The sequence below is a fragment of the Manacus vitellinus genome, unplaced genomic scaffold, assembly GCF_001715985.3.
Source record: "Manacus vitellinus isolate BGI_N305 unplaced genomic scaffold, ASM171598v3 scaffold_23_pilon, whole genome shotgun sequence".
Lineage (NCBI taxonomy): Eukaryota > Metazoa > Chordata > Aves > Passeriformes > Pipridae > Manacus > Manacus vitellinus.
In genome coordinates this window covers 11,803,507-11,826,073 of record NW_021939718.1, presented here as the reverse complement: position 1 = coordinate 11,826,073, position 22,567 = coordinate 11,803,507, and the positions used below count along the sequence as shown (strand labels likewise).

Below are 22,567 nucleotides of genomic sequence, written 5' to 3'. Positions count from 1 at the left end.
ATCTGCACAGGCAGATCCCAACATCTGTGCAGATCTGTGATAAAGCCAATGAGGTCATGCTCCACAGACTTCCACATGCCTGATTTTACAAATCCCACTCCAAATCTTACTCAAGTAAACTTGTTTTATTAAGTACAATGTCATACTTGACTATATGCATATACACACTGTATATTTTTCTGCCATGCTCTTAAAACAGAAAAGATATTAAAACTCACCTCCTGGACTATACTCCCTTAATTATTTAGTTTTTAAGAACTCTGTACATTCAATAGGCTAAAATTTTAGGTCAGCAATATGTTTATGGAAATCAGATCTGAAAGCAGAACAGGAAAACGTTTTCCAGACTCTTTATGGCTCAGAACATAATATTTATTACACACCCTATAAAGAACTTCTTCTTCCTCTTCCTTTGTCAGAGTAAACTAGACAGGTCATGCATCTCTTCTGGTGTGAATCATGCAGAGAACTACTTTGTTGGCAGGGTAAATGAGCCACTGATGGGTTGCAGATGGTGCATCTGAGTTTTGTTATACGTATCTTCCCTAACTTGGGTAAATCTGATTTGTGGAAGTTACTGTGACAGCACTGTGGAGATGTACACTTAAGTTAAGGAGGCGTCACAATAAAACAACCTGCAATGAAAACGTGCAATGCAGACTTTCACCTTAAGACAAGCTTATTATTTTTGATTCTCCTTTATTATGCCATAACCTCCATTTTTCTCTAAGGAGAGAGAAAATGGAGATGAAAGGATTTATTTTCTCTGTATACACCAAAGGTTTGCTATTTTTAGTGGCTAAGTTAACGTGTTTGGAATGCCAAGATGTCACAATAAGAAACAAGATTTCAAAACCTAATTCTAAATGTATTCCAGTAAGCAGATCTGCACGTTTCTTCTCAAGCAACACATTCTGTGCAGGCTGAAGAACCCATGTTGGTACAACTGCTTGTAGCATCAATTTGGCAGAAAATTCAAAAAGACTATTATCTGTTCCTGTGACTCGTGTTACATAATGTGCATTTCATATTTAGTGCTGTGTTTGGATGTGACAGTTTTAGTCAGCCATGGATATCCTTGTTCCCTCCAGAGGCCTGCCTGCCTTTTCTCTTCATTACTTCATTTTTTACCACCTCTCATAAGGCATTTGTTGTTCAGCTGTTCTTATTAAAAGCTGCATGTCTCCCACAATTTGTGATCTTCAGGATTCATCTTTCATCATATTAGAGAGCAGATGGAAGTTGTAAGTCTTCGGTTTTTCCAGGCATGTGTTAAGCAAGTCTGAAATGAGTCACTTAGACGTATTAATGGAGCAGTCAAGCCGATAACAAAATCTGTGTTTGGCATATTGTGCAGAAATAAGGCTCTCACTTTCACTTTTACTTTTTATGAGGCTAGAGAAGAATGCATTTAGGCAAAGTGCCTCAAATCTAACCAAGTACTGGCACCAGGAAAAGAGAAATTACTGTATTCTGGTGGAGACAAAGGTATGGCCATGCACAGGTGCACTTTTGCACAGCTCCAAAACTCCTCCTCACCATTAGCCTAGAGAGAAATCTCACTGCATAAACTGGAACTGCTCAGTGCAAACCCTTGACAGGAGGATACCTGAATCATTTGGCATTACAAACATCAGGTGAAATCCTGGTGTGGAAGATTAATCACCAGGAGGAAGAAGCGCAGAGGAAACAGGTCGTGGCAAGGCTTTAATGCAACATTTGCTCTCCATTGATCTAACATTTGTGTGGCACTTTATTGACGTGAAGCATTATGTACAGTCAGTGTTAAATATTAATGTCAGAAGATCTCGAACTCTAAATCCAGAGCCTTTGTTAATCAGTTTAATATTCCCAGTGTTACTGAGCTACAACTTGACCTCCTTTAATAACTTTCTGGAGTGCTATAAAAACATACTGTGTACACATAGTATACACATAGTATACATACCTATGCAATGAATAAGAATGATCTGTATGTCAACAGCAGGAAATAAAATGTTTTTAAAAACAACTACTAAAACAAAAGTTTTGAAACAGGGCATTTCTCAATTCCTCTTGAATTCATGGTAGGATGTATCTTCTCAATTTTAGAAGAGAAATAAATTTCAAAGAACCAAGTTGCTACAAATTTTGAGGGAATGTCTAAAATCCAGAAGGTTTACCATTCTACATAATAAATTATTAAATTACATATCATTATGCATATATACATGTACGTGCCTTCATTTGTAAAAGGAAAAACATCCTTTCTCCACTGACACTTTAATTTTGTGTCCACTCCAATTATAAAGTTTAAAATTTAAACTGTAATGCAGCTTTCATTATGGTAGCATAAATAATCCATTAAATCCATTACAGTAAATGAAAAAATTAAAATTTGAATGAACACAGTTCATTCAATTGCAAGGAATTTTGCACAAGACACATTTAACAACATCACTCTGAAAGATGGCTGAAGTTAACAGCTGCTCATCAGGACAACCATACAGGAAAAGAAACTGAGGTATTCTGGGATTTCCACTGAACTGGTCAAAAATTTCCACTGGAGCCTTCTTCCAGGCAATGACACATGTCACAATTTCAAAGCAGGAGTGCCTTGGCTTTATTTTAATTATAAAGAAAGCCCTTGACTTCAGAACACAGAGAAACTAATCCATGGAGACAAATATCATGGACTAAAGCAACTATTAATTTAAATGTGTCTATCAACAATTAAAAAAATAATCTCACAAACAGATTTTACCTGTGTTTTGTAAAATAATAAACTACTCTACAAGCCTGTGAAGCAGCCTGAGCATTCCAGCCACTTCCCTCAGTATCTGACCTCTTCCTCCTCTTGTGCCCTCCACATTCTCTCTTAAACCACTGACTTCTTCCCTAACTTGCTGAATCTTCACACACTCCCCCTCTCCTCCAACAAAAGAAGACCAAATTTTGTCCTATTTCATAAATTTGGCATGGTTCTACACACATTGTACATAAATCTTTTTAGTGCTCTGTTCTGAACAAATACAATTTTTTGCACTGAATGTTCCTGGAAAGCCTCCCCTCATTAAAATGGCTGTTATCTCCTATTGTTTTCAATGAAAACAAACCTATAATGGTTCTCAGAAAACAGGCAAAAGAAAGTAACATGTCTAGTGTCTCTCTCTGGGAACCATGAAAGAGGAGTTAAATTACCTTTGGGTAAATGGTGGTTTCTTTTCCTGTCAGCAGCTTTCACGTTCTAAGGCAATTAAATATCCACTCAAAGAAGGGGCATTGAAATTTTGGGGAGAAAATGTTGCTTGAGCTCTCTGAAACAAGTGGGTTAGCCCTCACATTAAAAGAGAAGCACAGTAAAAAAATTACCTGGGAAATCAACTCTATGAAGAGAAAAATTACGTTGGTTGTAAGAAACAACATATTGGAGCTTACAATTAACATTTGTGACACAGAGTATTTCAAATCCAACCACTGTATGTGCCAGTAATTTACGGAAAGGAATGATGAAGGAGGATGGTGGTGATATGCAGAACAAGCACTTCTTCCTTCTTCATGAAAATGTGCAAATGAGAATACTCTTGGGGAATTTCTTAGCAGAAAACAAATAAAGAATAAATCCCTATTTTCCTGCAAAAGGAGTCCCTACAATCCAAAGGAAGTACCAGTTTCTAATTCTGAAAATTTCTGATGAGCAAAAACAAGAGTTTCACGTTCTCGGAGATGCCAGTGCAGTATTTTGAGATACACCTATAAATACATGACACAAGTCACTGCTGTTTGCAGAAAGTGATGCCTACTGTGAATGGGGCCTGGAGGATGCTTTTAATTAATCCTTTCCACACAATTGCATTTAAGAACAGCTACTAAGTAATAAAATTAAGGAGCTGAAGAGACTGAAAAAGTTCAGCTTGCCTGTGTCCAGTTCTGTTTAAGACCCCGGAATTCTGAATCACACTGTCCTTTCCAAACCTCTCAGTAAGCACTGGCCTCCCACAAAGACAAAATAATGTTTCTACAGGACTGACAAGATAAGAATGCTAAACATTTATCACATTTTTTCACATTTACAGCTTTCTGGCTGCACACTGGAGAAACCAAAGGACCTACCACCTTGTGAGACATATCAAGAATATTCTGCACAAAATATGATTTATTAATTGTTCACTGTTGTGCAATCTTTAACTATATAATGTGTTCAGATATGTGATTTCAAGGCAGATGTCAGGTTTCTTTAGTCTTCTAGCTTCCATATGTAAGAACACATTTTACTATACATATATACCTGAACAGTGTGAGACATGATCTCCATGGAATGAAAAGAACAGAAAAGCAAGGTATTTTATTTAAAAATGAATGCTATTTACACAAAAACCAAAGGATATTATTTTGACAATGAATGTGTAGAAGGAAATGTTTTTCATTTTCATATTACTTACAAAAAGAATACCATGGCCACTTAATTTCTTCTAGTTTTAAGAAATAATCCGCTGTCTACACGGACACAGGTAATATCTACATAGCAGGATGAATCATATGTTGAAAGAACATATTCTGAAGGTGATTTTACAGATTTAGTGATGATCACTAAATATGTAAAGGGCCTTGCACATCTCTGTGGAACTCAGGTATGGAATTAATAAGTAACTCAGGCCAGCAGCATTGATTTTGGTACAACAGTCCTGAGCAAAGCAGAGATTTATTTTTTTTATTTCTGTTTTAAGCAGAAGGAGTTTAATATGCATTCTCCACAGAAACTGGCAGCTGGAAACCAGATCTGGAATTCAATTTTCATCAAGAAACCTGTGAGGACTCAGAAGTTGCCCTAACTAGGCTGCCTGCAGAAGGACAGAGTAGCAGGAGATGGGGAAGGTAAGAAAACCAAGAGCGAAAGCAAGTTCTTCCATCCCCATACAAAAGGCAGAGAGGGAAGACAGCAGCTGAAAGAAATTAGAAAAAGAACAGTCCTTGTGGGAAAATAGTCACATAGGCTTTTCATGGTAATCTTTAGTCCAAAACAGACATAAAAATATTCATAACCCCTCAAATCTGAGTACTGATAATGACTAATTAAGGGGGGTTGGGGCATTTAGGGAATGCAAGTGCTTTTTAGATCAGCCGAAGGAAGATGAATCCAGGGAAGAAAGTGGTCATTTTTCTCCCCATAAAACATAGCAATAAATGCAGGGACCCAATTTTCCTGAAGAAAATCTCACAGACTGATCAGCCATCTCAAGTGTCCAAACATTACCCTCAGTAACTTCTAGAAAAGATTGATTTATATAGTTACAACCTTTAAAAGGAATAATCTGGACAGAACTGATTATAGCATCGTCTTTGATACACTCTACAACCTTCACACAAACCAAGCTGTATGTCACACAGCTCACCATAAACTGTGCTAACAAGTCAGACGGAAATGTGGTACCAGCTCATGAGACTGGACAGTCGCTGGGGCAATGAATGTCTCTTTTTTCTTATCTTGTAAATGACCTGGAAGTCTTTTGGGAGAAATAAACACAAACAAGAGATCCTTGCTCATACCAAGAGTGGTCTTTCAAGGAGCTGTGGAGAAGACACCAGTAAAAACCCTACCTGGAAAATAATCAAGATTTGACTATAGCTACTTGTGAGAAATAGTAAATACCTTCTTTGCACCAATGCCACACAGAAAAAAATTTGATTGCCAAGAGGGTGAGAGAGGCACGGGAACTTCTCAACAGTAAAAATACCTTATCTGTTATGTACAGAAATCATCTTGCAATAAAGGACTTTTCAGGTACTACTCCTTCAAACCGAGGGTCCAGAGATGTGAATAAGTGGCGAGGCCTGAGGAAGAGGAGCTTGAGGAAGAGGAGGATAGTCATTTGTGGTTTTCTGAAGTAGAGGTGCTGCTAAAAATCCAGTTTATGTTTTATTTCCCCTTTTCCCTCAGTCTTCAGCTTGGGAAGAAGTGGAAGAAGATGCACATTGGAACTCTCTTCTCTCATTATAAGATCTCAAAACTTGGAAAAACAAGCTCTGAACTAGAAAGATGATGAGATCTCCTTGGGATACTGTGAAGAAAGACAAACCAACTCTTCCACAAAGACTAAATTCTGCCTCAGAGCATCAATGTATGTAATTTTTCACAAGACTTCGAAGCACAGAGAAGTTTTCCTCCAGGAAAAGTAACAGGTACCTGGAAAATAATCACGGGGATTTTTCTGCTCCAAATAAAGCTACTCCTACTGAAACACATGCAATATTTAGAAGCTGGGTGTGCAAGCACCAGCTTCCATTCCTGAGTTACCTGAAACGTAAACCATTTCCAATTCTATGCCATATATGTTAAAACTTCCAGGCAGAACCTATCCAAGCATCCCTCTTTTCAAGTCTAAAAGAGATTTCATAAATGTACGTAATGGGTTCAGAAACTTGTTCACTCAGAACAAAATATACCCAACAGCAAATCTCAATAGAAAATAAACGTATAATCCACTTCAAATACAGAGAAGCTGAAAATACTTAAACTCGGGATGAGCATAGAAAATCTTTATAAAGCCAGAATAGGCCTTTGCTTTTCTATTTATTGCATTTGCAGTAAGATGAGCATTGTAGCACTGCAAGCAACAAAGTGCTGTCTGAGAAGGAGAGGGAGAACTCAAAAGGCATTATTTTTACAATTGCAGTTGAGATACTGCAGAACTTTAAAGTAAACTTAAAGAAACTACATTTTTGTGTATATTCATTCTATGAGTCAACCTGTGTGTTCCTGACTGACTCGGAGGCAGCAGTATTTCACAAACCATTAAGTCATCCACAAGTGATTTCCTCCTCCATCAAACATCCTCAAACCTTTCTCTCTCCACAAAAGCAAAGACAGACAAGATCATTCCCTCAGCTAACACAGCCCACTCAGTGCTAGAGATGACATGTCTGGTGTACCCAGACCACACACTCCTTCAGCAGGAACGATTTTTCTTAGCTCAAGTGGAACGCATGCCTAATAAAAAATTCTGAATTGCTCATATGAATTAATAAACGAGCGTTTTGTGCTGTTTTGTACTTACAATTACAGCCTTCAGATATGACAGCACCACTACAAATGCTCTACTTGACCTGCAACGTGACTAGCAGGGTTTTGATTTACCAGACCCTTGGCCTCGTGGAGAAGTCTGAATCCGACAAGCAGCTTCCTGATGGATCTTAACTGATGGTGGAGTTTTGACCCCTCTGAAGTCAGTGGCAAAACACTACATGGGTCAGGATTGCACTTAATAAATGTTCATCTTCCTCTGCTGTGAAATTTGTTTGGTCATATTTTATAATGATTTTTTATGTTCTTTAACATGAGTATACAACACACTCATAAAATACTGGACACAAATATCATGATGCAGACTGTCCTGCTAAGCAAAAAACAGGTGATGCTTAGGAACACCAAGAGTCTTGCAAGGTGTTAAATGAGTTTATCTCAATTGTGACAAAAATAATGCAAAGCTTTTCCTACCACCCAAAAGATTGAGAGAACGGGTTTTAGAAATAATTGGTGAGTCAACTTCCGAAATAAACTGAATTGTATCTAAAATAAGCACACATCCTGTCCGGATGTGCATATAGAATCATGCCATGATTTTATCTTTTCTTCACCAAGCATGAATTTATACAGTAACATAAACATTCAGACAATCTCGAAATTGTATCACACACAGAACTCGTATTTTCTCACTCCTCTTGAACCATGATAATACACATCATAATGCAACAGAACTGAGCAGTAAAGCCATGTAATAGTCCAAGATCTGTATAAGTTAGAAACCATAAAGGGTGGCAATAAGACAACTTTTTTAAATTTTACACTATTTTGATTCACTTACTCAAAAGCTTAGTATACCTCAAAATTTAGATTCAATAGTGAACTTACTGATCAGTGAAAGTCTTGTGAGTTTAAAGATTTGTGTACTCCCCTCCTCTTTAGACTTCCAAGTACTTTCTCAATGAAAATTTTTTCTTGTTGATCATTCCGTTTCACAATTGTTTCATAACATTTACAGGTTTTGGATTTTTGGCTTTTGTTTAAAAAAGTATCTTTTGAGAGCACAATGTCCCCCATTCAAGTGAACTGTTGCGCTGTGGATTCTGATCTTCCCAAATTTAAATCTCTACTGTCATTTTCCCAGAGTTTTAAAGTATTCCTGTAAAATTATTGCTCCTTGTAGGGAATGAAACAAGGATTGAAAATATACTGCTAAATATTTTACTTTTCCAATAACTTTATATTTGAAACAGATCAAGTAAAAATTATTACAGCAATTGTACTTGCAAGAGTTACTTCATTTCCAATTTGAGGAATGTGTTTCACTAAACTGGCTGACCTTAACATCTCTGTGGGCGCAAAACTTTCTTGAAACTTTGTTCCTCTCTCTGATACCTTTTTTTCCCCATTAATTATGTCTAGTGATCAATGTAGCCCAGATCTGACTGTGCAACATTGTTCAAGCTCCTTTACCAGTTACCCTCAAAATTTAACCAAGTACAGGGTGTTGAAGAGGCATTGGTAAAATATGCTGAACAGATCTACCTGTCATGCATTTACAATATAAGCTGTTGTTTACTACAGAGAAGGCAAGATCACCATTAGCTCACATACTGTAAGATACCAAGCCATTACAACAGAAAATGGTCACTTAGCTGATTCATTCCTGTTGTTGCAAATCTGTGTTTGTAAGACATTGGGTTGTGGCAGTTGGTTTTCAATTTTATCTGCAGAAATGTATTTCAGCAGTAACTAGACAGTACTTCTAAGACAGATCTGGTAAAGACTCAAGGAGAGAGGTTTCACAGTTGCACTGTGGGAATTATTCTCCCTCAAAACACCACTGAAATTCCTGCTGTGTTTTGAACTAAGTCTCAAAGGCAGCAAAACCGGCATAAAACTTCTGCCCTTTAATACTCCCGTTCTCTTGGACCAGATGATTTTGCATTTAACAAATTCCGTGATGCTAAATTGTTTATTAGGATGAGAAAGACTTACTCCAGGATACAAAAATATCTGAACAACCACACTCTCAGGCTGTGGGGTCCTGGCAGAAGCCAGGGGATCAATTCTAACTGCTGAACAGCCTTTTCTTTAGCACTGGCGGAGCTAATTGGGTATTTGGACAGGTCACATCCATGCTTCCATTTGCCTTTGTGACCAGCCTGATGTGTCCATGTACAGAAGGATATTCTTTATTCTGCATTAACACCTGGGACAGCATCTTGATCTCTGAGATGGCTTCCAGGAGTTACTCGTGTTGTGCTCCATCACATTTTATCACATGCAACTAAAAAAATGTGGTAAAGACACAAAACTTACATAGTCATGGAAGGCTTTTGCTTCACTTGAGTGTTCACATGTTTCTCGTCTTTCTGGAGCTGCACAGTAGAGATCCCAAAATACACTGCAAGAAGTTACAGAGAGGGTGACAACGTCACTGTAATGCTCATGTAGATTCTATGGTGTACACACCTCCCCCACGTGCATGTCCCTGTGTAGAAACAGACACATTACTTTCCCTCCAAGGGATGAAAACACCTCTGAGGAAGAATTTAGCTTTGTAAAACACCTGTGAGGAATCAAGTCCTGCTGTCTGATCTCTGAGGCAAGCAGTGCTCTTCTTTAATACCACTGTAGTACAGACCAAAAATGTAGGCCAATACATATGGCTTAAGAGTATAATGTGTATTAGTTTGTATTTAACCTCATCCCTCTGGCAACTGCTCCAATTAACCTCCACAAAGATGGATTTGTAATAACATGGAAAGGAAAGAAACTGGAGAGAGAGACGGGAGTCCTTCCAATGTCAAGGTTCACAGAATCCCAGAATGGTTTGGGTTGGAAGGGACTTTAAAGTCCATCCAGTCCCACCCCATGCCATGAGGGACACCTTCCACTATCCCAGGTTGCTCCAAGCCCAATCCAACCTGGCCTTGGACACTTCCAAGGATGAGGCAGCCACAGCTTCTCTGGGCAAATGTCCAATACTGTCCCTAAACAAAAGTTCCCACAGAATCTGGTGTATGGACCATTTTGTGGTGTAGAAAATAGATGGGCATGTTCTTGGGTCGTAAAGAAAGGAAACTAAGGTACCTACTCCCATTGGTCTTCCCCCCAAACCTCTTCAGAGTTATACACAAATCAGATATAACACAAAGTTTCTGGAATGAAACTGTATGCGTGTTAGAATGATTAAAATAATAAAATTTGTCATTAGACTTAACGCTTTATACCTTAGTCCAGCACCCGCTTTGTAATCCTATAAAGTTATAATCCTTTATAACTTAGTCCAAGGCCTTGTGGACAATTTGAGTACTAAACTGCAGACCATCAAAATTAGAGATAACACAGAAATGAGAGATAAAAAGGACACATTCTTCTTGCTAGGCTGCCATCACACAGTTGAAGCTATGAAAGAATGGTCAGTGAAAATTATGCCACCTTCCATGCAACTGTACAGATCAGTTGGGTTCAAATGGGACCATTTTAAAACTTGTAAATTCCTGTACTGCTGACAGCTGGACATGTTCTCTGCAATTTTGTATTCTTTCAAACACAAGCATATTGGATATATTCAAATGTGACAATGAATAAATGCCATGGCTATACAGCAGTGACTGTGAGAATTCTACACACACAACTGTGGACTGTAGGCTGAGAAAGTTCACACCCACACAGAGGCTCTGTATATTGGTTTTTTTTTCCCAAATGCAATTATTTAGGATAAGCAGACTAATTTTGAATTGCAAAATTTTCTGGAAGGTGAAGAAAGAAATGCAGGTCACTCTCTCCAGAAAATGCTTTTTTAACAGTACACAGGCAGTATTTCTTTTTTTCTGTATCTAATATCAGTATCTTTCTCTATATCTAATTCTCTGTTATTTCATTCCTTAACAAGAAAATGGTTCTTAATTCTCATCCTCCCATTCCTTTTACTATGTTCACCTGAATTTCTTGCCTCCAGTTGCTGGAACCAGCATTCAACATATCCTAAAACATCAGAGGAGAAGAAAATTGGTACTTACCACCACCAAGAATGCAAGAATCCTGGGGGTTCCCCCAGTGTGATGTTTTTTTCCCATCTTATCTAAAATAAAACAATAAAAACAGAGGTGTACATTTTTGTGATCACTGTGACTAAAAGGCACTACATAATTCAAGTATCAAAAGGATAAACAAGATTTCACAGTTATGAAAGGCTTTATGATCATCAATCTGGATGGTCATATTACTTTATAACACCTATAGATATAGCTGATACTTGAAATTGAGCTTTTTTCATGCTAGGGAAGCATATTTTAGATTTTTTTTTGGGGGGGGAAGGGGTTTCTGAATACAATGTGTGTTATTTTAAGGTAAGAAACGCATGACCAAAAAAAAACCTGATTGTAACGTACCCTTAAAATCTCGAATATTTTGCAATTTGCACAGAACCCGTGTTATGGATTCAGCAGGTGGCAGTGTTCCCCCCACAGCCACAGCCAGCCAGTGTTTTATAATCCTCAAGGAGTGCTTTAGTCAGAGGCAATGTGGAAATTACAAGCAGCATCACAGTTATAACCCAGGCTCCCACCATTCAAGAGAAAATGTAAAGCTCTTTTGGCTTGGTTTTCTGTGCTGGCAAGCTCTCCTGAATGCCTATACTGGTTGTGACTTCATTCCCACCCAGGAAACCTGGTTTGTTTAGCACTGTCTTCAAAGGAAATGCAGTTTAAGAACTCTTGACTTCACACTTCTGCTGTTGATCAGTGAACCCATCAGACAACATAAATCACAGTGACTGTGTTCTGCAATACTTCCCAAATACTATATCTAAACTATAATAATATAACAATCTTATTAATGCCAGTCATTAACTTGTCCTCAAATCCAAAATTAAGTAGTTTGTGCTGTAACACAGCCCACGTAGCACTGTCCAGAAGAATGTCTGTCAGAACTGGGTGGAAACTGGGGCACTGTGTGCACTCCAAATTCCTCCAGTTACAAGAACACACAGCATTATTTCCTGTCCAATTTTGTTAAAAAAAAAAAAAAAAGTTAAAAAAACAAACCATATTCTTCTCTAGGGACAGAAGTAATGGCAGACAAAAGGAGGGTTATTTTAATTAAATGCTTAAACAGCCTTAATATGATAGATATTTAAAGATACATATATGTGAAAGTACATAAAAGCTTAATATTATAACTTTCCAAAGGAGATTAAAACTTTGATTCTCAACTTTGATTTGATTTCTTCAGAAATTTAAACATATACAAATTCTGTCAATAGATTGTAGAACAACATGTTGTTCATACACCTAAAAATATTGTTGGCACTCATATGAAAATCCATATAGAAAATCTCACACTTACATGAAGAAACCCAATGTAATTTTGATATATTACATGAATAAAACTATTCAAAAACAATTTTGCTGTTTTAAATTGTTTTTAAAAGATAACCTTGAGGCACTACCACTTGTTTTGGTAAGGTGGCAGAATGAACCAATACTCCTCACACATGTCAGCAGCTAATATATAAAAAACATAATTCAAAAAGCTCCTGCTTAACTACTGGCTGAAAAAAATAATAAAAATTTAAGATAAAGGCCAAAGCCACTACAAAGGTATTACACATTCTTCAAAAACACTTCTCTAAGGCATGACTGCTCCTCATGTGCACTGGGAATCGTTTGGAAAGACTTATATTAATAATCTGGAATGCACAGTATCTCTGAGAAGTTCCAAAATAACATCATGAAGAGATGCACTGCACAATCAAAGGGAAAAGGGGGTTCTGAAGTTGAAAAATCAATCAGTGAAGAGTAAAAATTTTGTCTGCAGGACACCCTCCCTATGTCTAAGCCGTATTTGTGCTCTTCAAAGCAGGGCTTAGTGAGGAAATTACCCAATTCCTCTTATGTCCTAGGCCATATTTCACCTTCAGAAATTCAACTGGAGAAGAAGCCTGAAGGGAATGTGGAAGTTTGGGGCTCTTTTCAAGGATTTTTGTTTTGTTTTTTCAAAATATTTACACACTTGCCTCACATGGCAGATGTCAGTCTGATCACAGAGACTTACAAAGAATTATTAATCTTACAAAAAAAATCCCTCACTGTCATCTGTATCGGTTAAACTCATAGCCAAGGAATGATTAACTGGGAAATGCCCACCCACCTGGTCCAGGCTAATGGAATTATTCCTCCAAGGCTAGAATCTAACTTCCAGGATAGAAAATACATGGGAGACGGATCAGATCTTCAAAGGAAATGTACATAATTCAATTCAAAGTATACACAAAGCATTACAAAAATATAGGGATACTCAGGACAACTATCTCTAAGTTATCCAGTATCAGAGTGGATTCCATGATATCCAACTTAAATTTTCTTTTAATTTGGTTTCATGACTCTGAGCCACACTGCCTTGTAGATCTTTAAGGAAGGGCTCCCAACCTTTGCCATTTATACATATATACATACTACTGACTGCTGTATACATTCAGTTTTGGAGCTACTCTGAACCATTTGATCTTTAATGAAATCCACCCAAAATGACAGAGCAGAGAGGGTACTGAGTCCCAACAGCCACACAACCACTCATAAGTATTGTCAGCACCATATTTACCCTTCTGCACTGCTAATTAGTCAGGTAAATAAACTCACAGCTCACACCAACTCTATACACCATTAATTTCCCTGACCCACGTTTGCTAACTCTTCGATAGTACCAGTTTTAATTTGAAAGATTTGTTATATCCTCATATTATGTTGTTCAGACCTGAGAGTTTCTTTGTAAGCCAAGACTGAATTAGTTTTAAAAGCTATGTTTCAAGACCCTGTATTTAATGTTTTCTAGAAATCCAAATGTCATACCAGTTACACTTCTGCCAAGTGCTCATTTTGCAAATACATCATAAAAACAAAATGAGCAAAATTTATCTTATGCAGTGCAGTATTTACAAATGGCAGCTGTTTTGGGAAAGCCAAAATGATACATTATTTTCTCTCTTATTTTTCCACTGCTTTACCGAAGAGAAAAAAAATTGTCAAAAATATACTTTATTATAAACTCAAACTTGCTTTATGGTGAACTTGCCACTGGATGCCGCAAGAGAGGAGCCCCAAAGAGAAGATACAAGGACTCCCTGAAACAACATCTCAGCCTTGGCCATATTGACCAACATAACTGGTCTACTCTGGCCTCCAATCGGGAGGTCTGGAGACACACCATCTATAACGCTGCTGATGCCTTTGAGAAAGCACACAGGATCACCCTTGAGGAGAAAAGACAAAGCAGAAAGAGTCATGTCTTGCAGAATATTCCACCTAAGGAGTCTTTCTGCTGTGCCTTTTGCAATCGGATATGTCTGTCTCGTATTGGCCTCATAAGCCACCACCGTGCATGTAACAAATGTGGATAGAGCCTTCCCAAATCTTCGTTCGCGAAGCCTAGCCATGATAAACTCAAACTGATACTACCACAATTCTACCCCTTTTCCTTCTCTCTGCTACATGAATTTTGTATAAGCATCACAAACAATGCTCTGGATTCTCATCCTCCCCTCTTCAACTTCCAAAATGTCAGCACCAGCATAGTAATTTTATTAGTTTTTCGAGGAGGATCAGCTGAATCAGCAAATTTTCCTAGTACATCATCTTGCCTATTTTTTCATGACTTCTGCTCACTATTCAACTGTTGTTATTATTATTATCTTAAATATTCCTGTCAAAGAAAGATTAAAAACAACAATAAATCCAAAAGACCTCAATATATTTGGCACACATTTATATCCTAGGTCAAATGTAAAATGGTAAGGAGACATAATTTACTTCAACCTTCAAAAGATTCATACAAAGCCTTTGAAAGACTATGAGAAAAAAATAACTATTGTGTAAAAGTAAAAATTCCATTAGCAGTTGAAAATGTTTAAAAAAACAGGATCTAAATGGTTATAGGCAACAGTGATTCAACAGATGAAAAGAACTGAAGTGGTTAAAAGCATGGTAAGGGCACAGAGAGATGCTCAAGAGGAGAACTGATAGTGTGTGACAGCAGAATTCAAAATACATTGGTGGTGTATTTTGGAAGGGCCCATCATTCAAAATTCGATATATCAATAGTAATTTGAAAGGTCATAAAAAGAGAGTACCATTGACTCTAAAGTGCACATTTATTAGAGAAAATAGATTAATCTTTCCCCAGCATGGAATGGGATAACAAACCACAGCAAAAGCATTTACACAAAGTCATGTAAAATAACACGGCAAACTGGCTTCCACAGAATGAGAAACCTGTGCTGGTCGAGGCAAACTGGTATTCTCACTGCTGTTGTCCTAGACTCAATCAAGTTTATCTCACTGGGAAGTCGTGCAAGGAAACGTACCTCTGACAAAAACGTCTGGGCGGATTTCTGTGCTCCTACATGGAGCAGATATTCATATACGTACAGTGCTAATCTGAAAAACAAACAGAAAGGACAATATTTAGTGCTGTGCATTTGTTTGTTCCTCTTCTTTAAAGACAAAAGATTATCACAAGTTGCACAAGGTGCATCCCACTACCTTGCACAGCCCACTGAACGTGTCAAATCTATCACCTGTACCAGAAGTTTTAAACTAGACATGTAGGTCAATCTGACCAGAGGTGTTTAAATAGTAGTTAATTAAGTATTATTAGACCCCCAAATTACTTAATGTCAACATTTTTAATGATATTTGGACAAGTGCCCAGTGAACTATCAGCTGACCTACTGCTGCTCTCTACGAGTATGCTTACTGTAAATACAAGATATTCGTGCAGCAACACTGATTATTTTTCCAGAGCAAATTTTTTCACACATGGAATGTGTCAAGCTGTTAGCACACTTGAAAAATAGCCTGTGTTTATCCAAAGAACACACAAACCCCAGGCTACATCAGGAAAAGCAATCCCAGCATCAATGCAGTACCACCACACCTGTCGAGTGAAGTGCAAACAGGCTTTCAGATTCATTCAGACTACAAACAACTATTACAGCTCCCAAAGGAGCTTCCCAGAGAGCCGTTTCCAGACACAACTCCAAGGAAAGACAAAGAGCTGGAATAAGGATCTCACTGCTGTAAGAGGACTCATTCCCTGAACGACCAACCGGCACAACCTGGGCTGGGAAGGTCTGTGCAGCAGCCCAGGAACGGTGGAGCAGGAACAGCAACCAGATCCAACTGATACAGGCCATGCAGGCAAGATTTAAATTAGAAAACCAAAGAAGCAATGCTTTCTATTCCTCTGATTCTCTAGAGGGGCTCCCATCTGTCTGTGCGCTTAAGTCTTTCAAAATGAACCGTTGCGTAAAAGAATGATTTAATAATAATGATTGGAAACGATCTATAAAACATTTCAGGAGGAAAAGGGAAAAGGGAAAAAGGGAAAGGTAGGAAGATGAGGAGGAAGAGGAGGAAGAGGAAGAAGAGGGAGAGGGAGTGCCCTTTAGTAGCTAAACTGCTTTTAAGAAGTAAAATGTACTTGCATGCACTTACTGATACATGGCTATTTTCATTTGAAACATTCTTAGTTATCATATTCGAAAACTTGCAGTTAACTATGCACAGTAGAGAGGGAGAGTATGTGTCTTCCTGTTACAGTTCAAAACCCCATGCAATGACCACTGTCATCATGGCACTGATAGAGTAGTACTTATTGCAGTGACCTACTAAGTGTGAAATTTTAAAATCTCGGAGAGGCATTCCATAAAAATTATTTTTGTTTGTTGTTTATACTTTGTACATGCAATACATACATACACATTACTTCACTCTCTGTCCAACTTCAAAAGCAAAAATGTACTTTTTTCCTTAAATATATATATATTCAAACATGACTTGTAGTTTGCACTCTGAGTACCGTGGGGAGAGAGGATCTCTTAGATATTGACTCAATTCTTCACAGTTTGATTGTCATCCAAATCTTAAGCAATAAATATTTGTAGATGAAATCTAAGACAGACATAACGGGCAGAGTGGAAGCGCTTTTCTGCTACAGTCAAGACATCCTGAATATCCAGTAATGCTTTAAAGCACCTCTTTGTCTTACAAAACTCCCTTTTTTCTTCTTATCAAAGCATGAAGCCTGAAGTCCAGATAAAAGGATTTGTGTGATCATATCCTTTCTGCCTCGCAAATGAAAGCAAAACAGCACAAAACCCTGGAGTTTATTGCAGGGGTTTTCACCACCTCCACAGGTCTGCCATGTATTGAAAGCTTTAGCAAATACGGCACCACGATGCCCAAACTGACAGCACAGGACTGTAATACCCAGAGGGATTTGTGACTTTCACCTCAAGGCCTCTGGAGGTTACCTGCGAAACACAGAAAAGCTCCAGCCCAGCCCAACACCCCTACCCTGTTCCCATCATCTCTGGTCCAAAAATCCAAGATATTTTAACACTGTAAAAAAGACAGGCCTAAAACTTTGACTTAAACATATGGAATGTGCTAAGTAAGCGTTATGATAACTGTAACATCTCCAACTCTTTGATATGCCCTATTACCTTTTGGGGTAAACACACTGGCAGTGAAATGAAACAGTATTTAATAAGGGGGGGGGGGAGGTAAACATGACAGATTTCAGTAAAACAATAAATATGCTGGGTTTTAGGCTTCCAAGTTGATCCACCTGTGGTAAATCCCACGCTAGCAAGGGGACTGGCTGCCTCCTGTGCCAGGAGGAAAAAAGGAAAGCCGGGACCACCTTCCACGAACAGCTGTGAGACTGGAGGCACAACACAAAATAACCTGTTTGAGTCTTATTAGATCTGTATCTTTGGTCCCTCCCCTGTTATTATGCTGCCAGGAAGTCTTCACAGAAGTCAACAATGTTATACTTCATTCCGAAATAAATGCATTTACCACAGAGATCAAAAGAAAGATACTAATGTTTAACAGTGTTGCAGCAAAAAGGATCAATGCAAACTGATGCTCTGAGGAAAGGCATCAGAGACAACCCAAGGAGGAAATACCAGATACACAAACTTTAACTACAGGACAGACCAGAATAAGATAAAAACAAGGCTACATTTCAAATGTGTAAAATGAACAAATGAATAAACTATTTAACATCTGGGTGGAATGTAACAGTGGTGGTCTTTGACAATAAAGGACTTGGGTTTGAAGTGACATTTTAGAAGACAGTTTTTACTCATTAAACTGGTGTGAGAAACCATGCAAAAGCAGCGAGCAGACATATGTTAAATTTTCACATTTGCATACTTGTTGACATCCCATGAGTAATGTGAGGAAAAAATATTTCCAATCAATTTATGACAATGCTGAAGTAACTTTTTTAAAGACATGACATAGGCCAGAATTCCTCACTCCCAGCCAAGACAATTAGAGCACACATTCATCTGTAGCCTGATGAAACATTCACTTCATTAACAAACAAAAAAGGTTACTGTCTAGCTCATTTTGCTAACCTAGTGTACTTTGCCTGAAGTTTCTGCTCTAACTGGACAAGGCATTCTTACATCCTACAAGTACCTACTGAATTCCAAAGAAATGAACCATCTAAGTGGTTCAAGTCAACCAGTTATCAGAATATTACCAGGAAATAAACAGTAATCCCTTTTGCTGTGCTGTGGGAATGACATTCTTACATGTTAAGGTGGGAAGATGCAATTAGCTTAGCGAGAGTTTACAACTGAAGCCTTGCAGCAGTATTTCCATTGATGAAAACATGGTTAACTCACCCAATTCCAATCCAGAAGACTAAGATTACACATCACAGAAATGTCCCTAAGATGCTAGCACCTCCTCTGTCATCAACAGACATTTTGCTGTTAATATCTGATGCTGGCTGTAAAAAAAATAAAGTACCTATAATGAGAATGTTCTGGATCTGAGCATCAGCATGATACATTTAACATTTTAAGATTGGTAAGACTTAATTTTTTTAAAACTATTCATGTATGGAGAGTTCTGCATATGGCATGTGGTTTTTTAACAGTAATAAAAAAACTAGCAAATCGATATCCATACATAATTTTGAGTGAACAACAATGAAAAATAACTCCATAGAAAATCTTAAATTCCTCTCCATGTTTCAGAAGACTTCAAGTATTCCAAAATTACTGCTCTGGCCTATGAAGAGAAGGAGCTATCTTGTTATTTGCAAAAAGGGCTATAGACTCCATTTCAAATCCAGAGGCTCCTTAGAATCTCATTCATTTCATAATCAAAATAAAAACCTCACTCTCTGAAAAAAGAGAATGTAGCACTGAATCCATATCTTAAATTGGGAGTTTCTTGAACAAATTTTCTTGAATCCATCAATCCAGTATTTTAAAACCTGCTCTGAAGCTCTTGATGATGAGCTGGTTTTACTAAATTTCAATTAACAATGGTAAACAATATTTTAAAAAAGTTTGTTTTTTTGTTCTTTTTTTTAACAAACATGTATGCCAAACCACTCTTTCTGGCCTACTTGATCATACTGACAGTAATTTTCCCTGCACTCTCTCTCTCTCCTCTTATTTAGCATATCAATATGCTAATATAATTTCCCCTATATTTTTAATATATTTTTTTCATTAATGGCCTCGACACTGTAGTGATTCACCTCACACATCCCCCAGCACACCAGCTCTCCCAGGCATATCGTTTCACCTACACGCCATTGATATTTTTGGTTTTTTACCCTGAGTCCAGCAGGCTGCCCTTTCTAAGAACTTCTAATCATGCCAGTCTGTTGCTTTTTTTTTACAGCTCCAAACATGATCTATGTTAATGTTAGTCCTCTGTATCCTTTCAGCAACATGACTGGTTTTCTTGGAAACACATGGGTATGAAATGAAACCCAAACACTGGTTGAGGAAACAGTAAGTCCCGGAGGAGTTACTCGATGTTTGTTTGGGAATGTGCACCGACTGCTTTGAGAGCTCCTGCACAGCCCTGCAAACAAAGCCAGAAAAAAAGTGAATGGATTCAATATGATTCACACCCATTTCTTTCTCCCTCTCACTGTAGACAGCAGAAAACATTCTTGCATGCCCCTAAATAGGTGGGGTTTACACTACAATGAACAGTGGCCTTGGTGCCTTGCATTAGGCTGATGGTACTTCTCAGGTAAGCTGATCCTTTCTCCTTGTTTATCTCGGTTTAAAGACAGGAAGAGCCTTCACCTACCACAACTCTGGGCAGGTAGACTCACCTCCACTCTCCCTTCCACTTGATTCCTCACAAGATGCCCTGAGACAATGCCTCTTAAAGTCTGGTCGCCCTCCCCTTGATTCGATTTATTGCTTCAAGTGTTAAAACAGTTGCAATCTATTACTCTAAAAGCATTAAAAACAACAGCAGGGTTTTCCAGTCCACCCTTACACTTGCAGCTCACAAATTTGTGTCCTAATTTCACATACTTTTGCTACTTAAACTCCTGCAGACTTCAAGCTCTGACTATTCCCAACAACATGTTAAACTTGTGCACCAGTAAATAACTAAACATTGCGCAGGTATCTGGTATCCATTCATCTTTTGGAAAAGATCACAGATGTGTGCAGTGGTGGTGCCTACAGTCTCTCCCATAAGCACTTAATTGCATGGTTTTACATATTTTCATCTGCTAAGGATATCTTGGTTTGTGCTAAGATGTCACACTTCACAGCATTCCGCACTTCACTTTCGTCTGACTCTGGCTGAATTTCATATTAATTTTTGTCTCAGGTCTCAGTTTGTAGAAACTAGTATGGATCCAAAGTATTGCCAAATCAAAACACTCTTCTGTAGACTCCATCTGGAATGGGATAATTTCCACCCACTTCCAAATACTTCATCAAAAGGTGGATCTTCCTGATGACCTCCAAGATTTCAAATAAACAACTTTGTCCTTTTTGCACCTATGTTTGGCACATATATTCCAAAACAGCAGCTAAAAAATTAGTTACTTGACAAAATGTATTTTAAAGTGTAAGCAGAGACTTTTATAAAAATACATGAGATTCCACCTCTTCCTGATAACAAAGGTGGTAACTCTGGTCCTCCCTGCTGCTTTCAACAGGATAGCAATGGGTTTTTACATGGTGTTAATGCAAGTAGTATATGAAATCTTACACATTACAGCTGTTCCTAAAGCAGCTGCCTGCTTGGAATAGAAAAAACTGTCTACAGCAGCACCTGGAAAAGGCTGAGAAAGAGGAAGAAGCGTGAACATAATACACTCAGATCCCCAAGGGTGACTTAGACCCAGACCAGCACTGACTGGTCATGCAGTGCCCATCAGCCTCACAAAGCAAGCACTACGTAATTTGATTTTCATTCGTACAAATAAATCAGTGTTTCTGAGTATCTGGCTCCTAGAGGGACCCATGTTTTTGCCAATAGCAAAAACAGCTCCTCTGTTTTTGTAGGAAGTACAGGCTGAATATCCTGTTCACAGAATCACAAAATGGTTTGGGACCTCTGGAAGTGATCCAGCCCAACCCCCTGCCAAGGCAGGGTCACCTGGAGCAGGTGACAACCCAGTTGCAGATAATAAGTCAAATAAAGACTGCATCATCACTCCCCATTCACTGTGTGCTCCAGTTCTGTGTTCTCTCTTAAGCACAAACTCCTTACTTATACCTTGCTATGACATTCTGAAGAGACAAGCAGTAACGAGTCATCTCATGAATTTTATGGGAATCATAGATGATGACACAGAAGATGAATTCCCCTGAGTATCTACCTAGAAAGTAATGGTGGAAAGTAATTTTTATGACTTATTATGAACCAATAATATTTTATTCTGGAGAGAGTAAGTCCTGAAAGGATCAGAGTAAATCTAACAGACCTCAGAAGTCAAAGAAATTCAGGGAATTGGTAGAAAGAGTTTTTTCAGAAAAACAGATAACCTGAAGAGAAGAAATGCAAGACAAACATGAGGTGGTTCATGTTATATTAAAAAACTCATGACAAATATCAGTGGAAGACAGATAGAAAACAATAGAGAGGTTACTCTGGTTTGCATCAAAGATTCATCAGTGATTCAAGAAAAAATTGCAACAACAATGAAGAAAGTAAAGGCACACAACAGTATTAGCCCCAATTAAGTATTTGGGTCCAGTAGATGACAACTAAGCATCTGCCTGACCCATAAAGTTTCCCTTCCAAAAGAGGCCCCGCACTGGGACTGCGGTGAGAGAACTCAAGGAATTTCTCTTAAAAAAACCCAAATCAACACCAACCAACCACCCCCCCAAAAAGGAGATCTTTATAAGCATAGATAAATAGGTAAATAAACCTATGGAAATCCTCAGCACACCTAAACTGATGGTACAGAACTTGATGCACTCTGTTCCTCCTCAGATAACTGCTGTTCATGCCCACCCTTGGCTGACAGAGAGGTGCTGGAGGGAACCTCTTGCTGCTCCCCCAAACTGGTCCAGAGCCAAGACGGACCAGCCCACATGCCCAGTTCAGTCCACATTTCCACTCCAGATTAGCTGGAGCACCAGCCTCCAGCTACAGTTCTTGCATTACAAGTTTGCTGAGGCTTCACTCCTCTCTCACTGCCCAGGGGATGGTCTACTACCCAAATATATGTATTTTACAACTTTACAGCTAATTTGCTTGG

The 22,567-nt window shown here is 38.3% G+C and overlaps 1 protein-coding gene across 1 annotated transcript in view; it reads right to left on the bottom strand.

The window, feature by feature from the left end:
* The window catches only part of SSBP2 (single stranded DNA binding protein 2), a 137,854-nt gene that overhangs the window by 88,547 nt on the left and 26,740 nt on the right, over positions 1-22,567 (bottom strand). The window contains exons 3-5 of the mRNA XM_029959935.1: positions 15,369-15,441; positions 11,029-11,090; positions 9,323-9,407 (exon numbers count right to left, since the gene is read on the bottom strand). Of these exons, the coding sequence (XP_029815795.1) occupies positions 9,323-9,407; positions 11,029-11,090; positions 15,369-15,441 (220 nt within the window). The remainder of the gene's footprint in view (positions 1-9,322; positions 9,408-11,028; positions 11,091-15,368; positions 15,442-22,567) is intronic.